The following is an 11,266-nucleotide window of genomic DNA, read 5'->3' as shown; positions in this document are numbered from 1 at the left end:
GGGACCCCTATCACAGGGTATGTTTTGTCTCTTCAGAGCAGCATGTTGCTGGTGCTCCAGCACCCCAGCAGTAAGGCAGACATGCAGCCTGAAACTCGAGTCTTCTTTTCTTCAAAACCCACATCTTCTAACTGGGCAGTCCTGGTTCCCCGCTGCCCTGTCCATCGTACCATAGAGGAACTAAAGCAGACTACCTTGAGTGCCCTAGCGTGGTTCCCTTGCAGGAGAAGAGGGGAAACTTTAGACCCACTTATGCTTACAGAGCCTTCTTGTTAGCAGAGCTTAAAGATATCAAAAGGGGAATTAGGTAGTTTCACTGAAAATCTCGGCCAGTGTATACAGACATCGTAGCATCTAAACAGCCTTTACAGCATGGCCTGGAGAGAGTTCATGCTCTTTTAGACTGGACGTTGACCTTGGAAGAAGAAAGATAAAGGGCCAATAGTGGCTGATAATGACTACCATATGCCCCATATCCAAGATGCACAGGACCAAGTTTCCACAAGAGTCCAGGAGGTCTCTCTGAGTGATCCATCCAGAGACTCCTGTGGTCACTGGAAGAGAAAGCAATTTATCATACTTGAGAGGATTTAAGGAAAGCGGAGAACAAATCCATAATTACTGTTAGTGAAGGCCATTTGCCAGAGAGAAGCAAACCTCCTTTTATTCTCTAGAGGGGAAAGAAGACATAAGAAAACATACTAGGGATTGGGGATTTAGCTCAGTGGTTTCAGTCCTTAGCTCGGGGGGGTGGGTGGGTGCAGAAAACATACTAATGTAGCACTGGAGTGTTGGAGGACAAGGTCCTCCTGAAAGACAAATTCGTCACCTAACCATCCCCAGATATCCATAGAAAACTTCAAACCCTGGTGGCTAAGCGAAGAGCCTGGACCAATCTGTCTAGACTACTATCTTAGTGGTGTTACAAACAGAACCTGGAAAGGGAGCAGTAAGGGGACAAATGACAATAACCTCCTGGCTGCTAGGAAAGCTACCCAAGGAAGGCCCATCCTGAAGCACCCCTCTAGAACAGGCTTCCTCTGTGGGGAGCCAGGGTAAGACTGGAGTCATGTCTCACTCCTCCCTCAGCCCTTCCCCAACTGCTGAGGCGATTCCTGAAGGGTGAGATGGCCCTGAGCATCAAGAGCTTGGAAGTAGCTCTCCATCTGCGAATGGACGGGTGGGTCCTCTAGAGACTCCCCTCTCCAGAACCAACCTGAGGAGCCCCACATAATTTTGTAAGATGGCACACCACGAGCTTCCTAGTGGATACAGAAGCCTGAGGCTTCATGCTGCCCTTTCTCTAGATCCCCAGTCCCAGAAAACAGCCACTTCAGGGGTGAATTGGGCCAGCCTGTCAATGGAGAAGCCTTCCTTTCCAAAACTCATCCCTCATTTTGCCTCCTCTTTGCGGCAGAAATATTTTCTCTCAGCATGAAGTGGGACTTGTTCTGCCTCTGATAGGGAACTGCCTCTGGTAGAAGACAATATACACCTTTTAGTATGGACTAGATGAAGAGACTATAGAGGTCAGGCCAAAAAGGCTTGGCAGCTCTGATACATCTGAAAAAGCCCATTTTAGGGACAAAACAACAAACAGCAAAACTCCTCCATAGTCTGACTTCTGGGTAAGAGTGAACCTGCAAAGGGAGCTGCTGCACCCAAGGTGGGGACTTGGGAGTTAGGGATACGAGTAAATGTGACAGATGGACAGCCAGAGGGCTGAGCATTCACGATCAGTGAGCAGCAACACGTGGGGCTGTTGACATTCTTCCAGGTACTATCTGATGACACTACAACTATCAAAAACACTGGCTTTAGAAGCAAACAGGCAGAGAAAAATATGCCGAATCTTTACCTGAAGGAGAAGTTCTTGTAGCTGGGCCCGCTTCTGTTTTATCCGTTCTATCCGCCTCTGCTTCTCTATCTTTAAAATGTAAGTTATAAAAACAAACAAATCTTTAAATCATTTTTTTTAAACATTTATTTTTATTTTATGAGTGTTTTACCTCCATGTGTGTCTGTGCACCACATGTATGCCTGATGTCTGGTTTCCTTGGAAGCCAGAAGAGGGCATTAGATCCCCTGCAGTTATAGATGGTTCTAAGCCACCATGTGGGTGTCAGGAACTGAACCCTGGTCCTCTGCAAGAGCAGCAAGTGCTCTCAGCCACCAAGCCACCTCTCTGGCCCCCAAAGAGAATCTAAAATTAAGTTGTTCTTTCACCCTTTGCTGTGTGTTTTTGAGACAGAGTCTCCCTCTGTAGCTCATGCTAGGCTCAAACCCAACATCTTCTTCCCAACCTTTGCTACATCTCTTCTTTGACATATCAAGTAAATAGCCTTTCTTCTCTGCTTCAGCCATATTTCCTGTTTGCCTCTCTCTCCTCTGGTCTATACTAGAAGTCCCTTTTCATAGTTCTACTAACCATTACCGCCCTTTGTATTACTTAAAAGTCATATGAACATCTATCTGTGGGACACTGCGGTAAGAATAAAGGCTAAGCCCTCCGTGCCGGTTACGCCCACACCCATCCTTTCTCTAATGTGCCTCTCTGACCTACTTAGCTCAGACCATATCCAATCCTTCCTTCTCTGTTCCATTTCCCCCCTTCTACCAGGTATGTTTTATTTAAAAAAAATTTTTGAGACACAGTGTTACTATGTAACTCAAACCTGACAGGATCTTGTGACCCTCCTGCCTACACCTTCTAAGTGCTGGGATCACAGGTGCAGACTGTTGGACCCAGCATTCTAAAAATAGCTTCCCACTGTTTCCAGATCAGGCCTAAGCTGCCTAACATTCAGAAATGAGTGTATCATTCTCTACAGCTATGTATCTTGGCCACATTTAGTTATAAGCACGCTTTCTTGTGCCTGTCTTGGTCCATGAAATAGATGCCCTCCCCACCCTTGAGCATTTGACAAATTTCTGCTCTCCTCGCCCCTTCTTCCATCCCTGCTTTTCATGGGTATGCCCTCTGTACTGGCTAGTGTGTGTCAACGTGACACAGCTGGAGTTATCACTGAGAAAGGAGCTTCAGTTGGGGAAATGCCTCCACAAGATCCAGCTGTAAGGCATTTTCTCAAATAGTGATCAAGCGGGGAGGTCCCCTTGTGGGTGGTGCCAACTCTGGGCTGGTAGTCTTGGGTTTATAAGAGAGCAGGTTGAGCAAGCCAGAAAGGAACATCCCTCCATGGCCTCTGCATCAGCTCCTGTTTCCTGACCTGCTTGAATTCCAGTCCTGACTTCCTTTGGTGATGAACAGCAATATGGAAATGTAAGCTGAATAAACCCTTCCCTCCCCAACTGCTTCTTGGTCATGATGTCTGTGCAGGAATAGAAACCCCGACTAAGACACCCTCTTTTTGTCTCGTCCTTAGAATCTAGGGCCTCATTCATACATAGCAAGAGCTCTACCACAAAGTTGTTACCTTGAGCACAGATTAAATCACATTTTTGACAACTTTTCATCTCCTTTAAATAAAGCAACTGTTTCTTGGGGTCTTGATTTTAGTGTTAAACTGTCTTTTCTGTAGTTAAGGACATGGTAATGTTAGTAGATTTTAACTTATGGGTCTTTAGTATCAGCTTAATATTATTGACAATGTAATTAAAATGATGTTCAAATTCTACTTAGGAAGAAGAGAAGGGAGACACTTCTACTGTAGCACATAAAAACACTACCCTGTAGCCTTTGATGAATATGTCTTTTTTTTCTGTCGTTAATAATAATAACAATAACAACAATTCTAGGTTGGGTGGAATGCGAAAGTACTGAGTAAAATTTGAAACCATATGTAATTATCTCTATGAGCCACTGTTAACCTCAGTTTATATGGTCTTAAAAGTAAAATTACAACAAACCAAGTTAGAAACACTGACAGGAAACACTCATTTAAGGACATTTTTCTACAGTGCTTAAAATTAACCAAGCTAAAATGCTTTTAAAGATTGTTCTAGAATTAATGAAAGCCACATATGACATGTAGTCCCATCACTTACTAACAGTGAGTCAAAGGTAGATCTAACTTCCATAGTCATTAGGATATTGAATGAGCAACACAGGAAACAAGCTACCAGCTTGAGCTATTGTTTGGATAAAATAGATTTACTTTGCATCAAAATAATTAATCAAGAAAGATTATATTTGCAGGGCAGTGGTGGTGCATGCCTTTGATCCCAGCAGAGAGGCAGAGACAGGCGGATTTCTGAGTTTGAGGCCAGCCTGGTCTACAGAGTGAGTTCTAGGACAGCCAGGGCTACACAGAGAAACCCTGTCTCTCGAAAAACAAAACAAAAAATTAGATTTGTTAGATAACCTACCAAAATTCATTGGCAGATACTTAAAATTAAATTAGAATAAAAGGAGGGCTGGAGAGATGGCTCAGCAGTTAAGAGCACTGACTGCTCTTCCAGAGGTCCTGAGTTTGATTTCCAGCAACCACATGGTAGCTCACAACCATCTATAATGGAATTGATGCCCTCTTCTGGTATTCATATATCTAAAAATAAATAAATCTTTAAAATGAAATAAAATAAACTACAATGAAATGAAGTTCCTTTCTAAGAAACGACAAAAATGAAATCCATTCATTTAACTTTGTTGTTGATTTTGTGTTGGTTTTTTGTTGTTGGTCTGTTTTGAGACAGGGCACATACTTAGTCTAGCTTTGAACCAAATAGTCGAGATGATCTTGACCCTTGATCCTCCTCCTGCTTACTAAGTGCCGGGATTAGAGGTATATGCCATCACCACCTTCATGCCCAAACCACTCATTGACATTTTGTTCCTTAGATCCAGGTTTTGTAAAATAAACTGCTAACTGTATCTCCAAAACTCCTCCAGTTCAAAATTTTACAGAGTCTTAAAGTAATGTTAAAGTAAAGCAAACATGAAAACTAGGACCATTTTACTATCACATAATGATATTTCTAAATGAAACCCAGCTAACTATCCAGGAATGCCCCTCCTTACTTCCAAGTTCTGGCATTCCTGAGCAGAATTGGTAGGCAGGCCAATCCACTTGATTTCTTTTTTTTCCTTTGAAATTATGTTCATCGCCATTAGCACATTTAAAGCATCATAAACTCTTCTTCTAATGTTCTTCTGATCATAAGCCTGCTAAAAAATATTTTTATTAAGTGGTGAATTTTAAAGGTTATCTTTCACATGCTGTTGATATTAATAGTATCTCCTAAGTATGGAAAAAATTCTATGCCCAGTGAAAACATCTTCAGAATTTAATATGTAACTAAGACACTTGTAAACTTTTTTTTTTTTTTTACACATTTTTACTTGTGTGTGTATTTGGGGAGGGGGTGGTGAACATAAATTCTTGCCATATTGTCTATGTGGAGTTCCAAGGACCACTTGTAGAAGGAAGCCCAATGTCTTTTTCCATCACACGAACCCTGTGACTGACCTCAGGCCATCAGGCTTGGTAGCAAAGCCTTTGTCAGCTTAGGTATCTAACCAGTTCTGAGGACAGTTTTCATTTATTTGTCTATTTTTTTCGATTGTTCTGAGGGTTGAACCACAGGCCTCATGCATGGTAAGAGTGTGCTACCACTGGGCTATATCTCAAGCACTGAAGCCACCTTTAACACAAAATAACCTCAGAAACAAACATTATACTACCACTAGACTGACAAAAACACTACAATGTTTTCTTGGGTGGGAGAAGAGGACTAAAAATGGAAGCCTGGAGAGGCAGAAAACATAAAGATGTGGGTAAGTTTCAGCTGCATAAAAAGTTCTTTTAAGAATTCCAAGATGGGGGCTAGAGAGATGGCTCAGCGGTTAAGAGCACTGACTGCAGCCAGCCGTGGTGGTGCACGCCTTTAATCCCAGCACTTGGGAGGCAGAGGCAGGCGGATTTCTGAGTTCGAGGCCAGCCTGGTCTACAGAGTGAGTTCCAGGACAGCCAGAGCTATACAGAGAAACCCTGTCTTGAAAAACAAAAAAAACAAAAAAACAAAAAGAGAGAGAGAGAGAGAGAGAGAGAGAGAGAGAGAGAGAGAGAGAGAGAGAGAGAGCGCACTGACTGGTCCAGAGTTCAATTCCCAGCAACCACATGGTGGCTCATAACCATCTGTACTGGGATCGGATGCCCTCTTCTGGTGTGTCTGAAGATAGCTACAGTGTACTCATATAAGTAAAATAAATAAATCTTTAAAAAAAAAGAAGTTCAAGATATGTAAAAATTAATATCTATAACAAATGTACATATAGAGAGGTAAAGTATTCAAAGTGCCTGCATTACTTGGAAGAATTTTATACTTTAAAACCGTCAGGAGCTAGGGAGATGGCTGAGTGGGTAAATGCTTGCAAGAACCTGCACATGGATCTCTCTGTAAGAGTTAACTGCAGCATGCATCTGCAACCCCAATACAAGGGCAGTGAAGACATGTAGACCCTAGGTGTTTACTGGCCTCCCAAACTAGCCAATCATTAGGCTTCAAGTCCAGTGAGAAACCCCAGGCTTCATGTGAGGATGCCAGGAATGGTACTGTCTTTAATCCCAGCATTTGATAGGCAGAAGCAGGTTGGTGCTCTATGAGTTCAAGGGCAGTCTGATCTGCATGGTGATTCCAGGCCAGTCAGACATGCAAACTAAGACCCTATCTATAAACAAACAAACAAACAAGAGGGCATTGGATTCCATTACAGATGGTTGTGAGCCACCATGTGGTTGCTGGGAATTGAATGAAGGACCTCTGGAAGAGCAGTCAGTGCTCTTAACCACTGAGCCATCTCTCCAGCTCAAGACTTTACTGAATGAATAAATTTACAGATTTGTACCATGAGGTTCCTATCTTGTTGTACATAGGAAGTTCTTAACAACAAAATCAAATCAATTAAATGTGATAATAAAAGATAGTGGGGACCACTGAGCCAATTGAAATATAAAATGAAATCTAAATCAATAAAAAGTTTAAATTATGGAACTGAATATAAATATTGTATTCTTGACATTGTAGGGTTCATTTAACATTATTTTCTGGGTAAAATCCTAGGATTCTGAACTTTTCTATTTTTGTTTATTTGACATGGGAGTGTGTGGGGAGGGGAGTCTTACTATGTAGCCCAGGTTAGCCTTGTGCTCATTATACTGCAAGCTGGCTTCAATTGTAAGGCTTTGACAAAATGAAAGAAATCATTAAAATCCTAGATTGATGAAATAGATCCTATTGCTGGTGAAGGGAAAAAGTTTATTACGCCCCAGTAGCTTAGAAACATTTGTACTTTTTGAATTTGTGCTTGCGCAGGCCATGATTGTTGTGTGAACTCATGCGTTTGACGATTGTTGTAGCTTTTTGCCAAGAATTTTTGGGTCTTGGTTGCTAGGCTACAGGTGAAAAACTTCCCTGGTAACCTGCTCCTGCACAAGACTCCAACCCCTCACCCCTCCTATACCCATTCTTTGCAAATCATCTCAAATCAGGAAGCTAAAACTTGTTAGATTTAGCCATGTGATTTGGAAATCCCCGATTCCCTCCTACCTTCTTCCCCCTTGAGGGTCCATAAAAAGAAGGGTCCCTCTTCCTTTCAGGGTCGACTCTACCCTCTGCGTGGGATACGAGTTGTCCCCAGAGCTCTGGAATAAAGCCTCGTGTGTGTTTTGCATCAAGAATGGTCTCTTGTGAGTTCCTGGGGGGTCTGTGTCATCCGAGACTAGAGCAAGGATCTCCCCATTTTCGGGGGTCCTACACAATCTCCTAAGTGCCTCAAAATTTACATGACCTCAATATTATATTTTAAAAATATTGCCAGAGCAGGGCAGTGGTAGCACACACCTTTAATCCCAGCACTTGGGAGGCAGAGGCAGGCAGATCTCTGAGTTTAAGGCTAGCATGGTCTACAAAACAAGTTCCAGGATAGCCAGGGATAAACAGAGAAATCTTGACTGGAAAAAACAAAAAAGTTTATCTTTGTGGGCTACTGACACACACCAGCAGGGTGCTCCTGATGGCCTCAGGTGAAGGTGGCGGGAGGAGACTGCCCACAACACTGTCCCTGACCTCTACAAATGTGTCATGGCATGCACGTGCCCACAAATATCACATACACAAACGGGCAGGAGGAGACTGCCCACAACTCTGTCTCCGACCTCTACAAATGTGTCATGGCATGCATGTGCCCACAAATATCACATATACAAACATACATATAAATAGGGAACTCTCACTTAAAGGATTTCCAAGTGTCCAGATTCCTCACATCTATGACACAAAACAATAGATATACTGAACCCAGGAATCATACTCCGTGCATAATCCATGATCCACCTACCGAATCAGCTGCCAGATGGTTACTTGAGTTGGTAAACTCAGATACCAGCTCATCAGCTACCTCATTGTATGACGTTGTGCCTTTCCGCTGAACTTTTTCACACACCTTCATTGAAAAATGTCTCAAGCCTTTCCCATTTTTATCTCCTTTTTTGCTTCGTTTACTAGAAGAGAAAAAGATTGATGAAAAAATTCATATTCTATTATACTTAGAGACTTCCTCTACAAAACTATGTAAAAAAGCCAGAAGATAATAACCTAGTTTCCGTTACAAATGAAGAAAATTTAAACTGAATAGAGGAATGTTTTCAAATTTAATTTTTATCTTAAGGACTTAACAATACATAGAATGCGTTTCTATAATGTCACTCATTTAGTAAGCAAGTATTGACAAAATTATTGCTATATGCCAGTCACTATTAGACACTGGAAATAACTTTGTGAAAAGCTATAGTAACTCTACTTCCTAGAGATTACGTGACAGTTAATACTTATCTTTTCTTTGTCATTAAAACTATCACTATCTCAGTTCTTACCCATTAAAACTTGAGGGGTGTTTAGTTCTAATAATATACGAGCATCAAATATATATATATGTATATACACACACATACAGACACACACACACACACATACATATATATACACACAAACTGTTTTAGGGACCAGAAATATAACAATGCAGGTGAAATTCTTTTCCTCAATGAGTCTTAGAGCATGATGATAAAACACATACATAATGAAAGGTAGAAGTGTCAGGCCACAGTTATTTGCGATGCTTTGTGGGAAGTGTGAAAATGGACAGCTATTCTAACCTGCAGGAAGATGACTTGCAGGGAGAGTCACAAACATTGAGCAAAGGCCAAAGGAAGGATATGAGGAGAGCTTTAGTCAGGAGAAGCATCAGAAATACAGAATGGAGAAAACAGATAATACACAAAATAGTGAAAACAAGCAGGGCAGAGTCAGCCAGTACAGCATGCAAGGTGAGCCATGACAGACATGATGAAGACCAGGCAACGAGGCAAACGAATCTGACTTCATCACGTCATGTTTATCAGTATAATCTGACTTATTAACAAATTATTTACATGTTCTGTGTTATGTACAAAAAAGGCACTAACCACCTTTTTTCAAAAAGACATCTTCCTTCATTTCCCTACATTCCTGTTATGATTGTCAACTTGACTACATCTATAATTAACTAAAACCCTAGCTGCTAGTTTTCTTTTTTAATTTTTATTTCTTGAGACAGGGTCTCACTAGGTATCTCTGGCTAGTTTGGAATTCACTACATGGGGAAGGCTAGCCTCAAACTCATAAAGATCCAGTTGCATCTGCCTTCAGATTTTTCCTCCCTCCCTCCATCTTTTTGTTTTGGATTTTTGAGACTGGGTTTCTCTGTGTAACAAATTTGGCTGTCTTGGAATTCATGCTGTAGACCAGGATAACCTTGAACTCAGAGATCTACCTGCTTCTGCCTCCCATGTGCTGGGATCAAAGGTGTGCGCCATCTTGCCCAGATCATTGAGATTTTCTTAATCAGACTAGTGGAAGCAAAGAGATTCACCTTAACTCTCAGCCACACCTTCTGGTGGCAGCCCAGATAAAGAACATGCAGGTAGGAAATTCTGCCTTTTGCCTGCTTGTCCTTGGTCTCACTGGCAAGCTCATCTGTCCTATGGCTGAGGCATTCCTTCAGGATTTCAACATTCACCAAAAACCAGTAGCTCCCCAGGAACCTTCCAGAACTCCAGCACCAGATTGGAGTTACTCACAGAATGAATTACTATGTGCTTCTTGGCTTTTTCCACTATGAAACAGCCATTGCTGGACTACCCAGACCACATCCTATAAACCAGTCTAAATTGCTTTTTAGTGTGTGTGTGTGTATTCATTCTAGTACTTCTGTTCCTTTAGAGAACAATAACGAATACAATTAGGAAAGAATCATTAATGGATCCCAAAGTACAGGCACTGTATCTTATAGGCTACTTTTAAAATGCAGTGAAACCACTAAGTGGCTTTTGAGTTGCCCAGTGAGATACTTACTGACTTAGGCAGAAACTCTTGTGTTAAAGTGGAAGGTAAATTTATGGGAAAATTGGAGGTGAAAGAAAAGTCAGCTAAGAAGCTACTACAACAGCTGAGCTGATGACCCGGAACTGGGTCAGTGGAAGGGAAGAGGAACAGACAGAACTGCAAAACTTGAAAGGCAAAAGGTAGTAAAACTAAGCATCTGATTGATATGGAAAGAAAGAAACAGAGAAACAGCAAAGTCTGACTTGAGTGTTTAAGCAGTGGTAGGTGCACTCTGAGGGGCTGGTGAGATGGCTCAGTAGATAAAGGTGTTTGTCTCCAAGTCCAAGGACCCCAGTTAGACCTGGACCCCAAACAGGAAAAAAACTGATTCCATTAAATTGTCCTCTGACTTACATAATTGTTTAGCGGCATATGAACACCAACACCGATAAACACAAAATCAATCAATCAATCAATGTAATTTTGAAAATGTTAGGGCTAGAGAGATGACTCAGTAGTTTCCAACATCCACATCAGACAGCCCATAGCCACCCCAACTCCAGCTCTAGGAGATCCAATGCTCTCTCTGGCCTTCAAGAGCACCCACATGTATGTGATACAGAAGAGCACGCGCACGCGCGCGCACACACACACACACACACACACAGCCAAGCACAATGACACAAATGACACATACCTGTAATACTAACACTTGGGAGGCTCAAAAATGAAAAGCAAAGGGAAACACACACACACAAACACAAAACACACACACACAAAAAAACAAAAAATACAAAACCACCAACAAAACAGTCCCCTCAAACCCTTATTTCATTAAGAGAGAGAGAGAGAGAGAGAGAGAGAGAGAGAGTGTGTGTGTGTGTGTGTGTGTGTGTGTGAGAGAGAGAGAGAGAGAGAGAGAGAGAGAGAGAGAGAGAGAGAGAGAGAG

The 11,266-nt window shown here is 41.8% G+C and overlaps 1 protein-coding gene across 9 annotated transcripts in view; it reads right to left on the bottom strand.

Moving 5' to 3' along the window:
- The window catches only part of Tfdp2 (transcription factor Dp-2), a 124,107-nt gene that overhangs the window by 17,272 nt on the left and 95,569 nt on the right, over positions 1-11,266 (bottom strand). For 7 of the 9 annotated variants that reach the window (XM_029543075.1, XM_029543077.1, XM_029543078.1 and 4 more), the window contains 3 exons: positions 8,297-8,459; positions 4,979-5,125; positions 1,859-1,927 (listed from right to left, as the gene is read on the bottom strand). In XM_029543075.1, the coding sequence (XP_029398935.1) occupies positions 1,859-1,927; positions 4,979-5,125; positions 8,297-8,459 (379 nt within the window). The remainder of the gene's footprint in view (positions 1-1,858; positions 1,928-4,978; positions 5,126-8,296; positions 8,460-11,266) is intronic. The other 2 variants (XM_029543076.1, XM_021206219.2) reach the window with 1 other exon arrangement.

The sequence above is a fragment of the Mus pahari genome, chromosome 10 (assembly GCF_900095145.1).
Source record: "Mus pahari chromosome 10, PAHARI_EIJ_v1.1, whole genome shotgun sequence".
Classification (NCBI taxonomy): Eukaryota; Metazoa; Chordata; class Mammalia; order Rodentia; family Muridae; genus Mus; species Mus pahari.
Note: the sequence above shows the minus strand (reverse complement) of the source record. Positions and strands in the feature narration are given on the sequence as shown.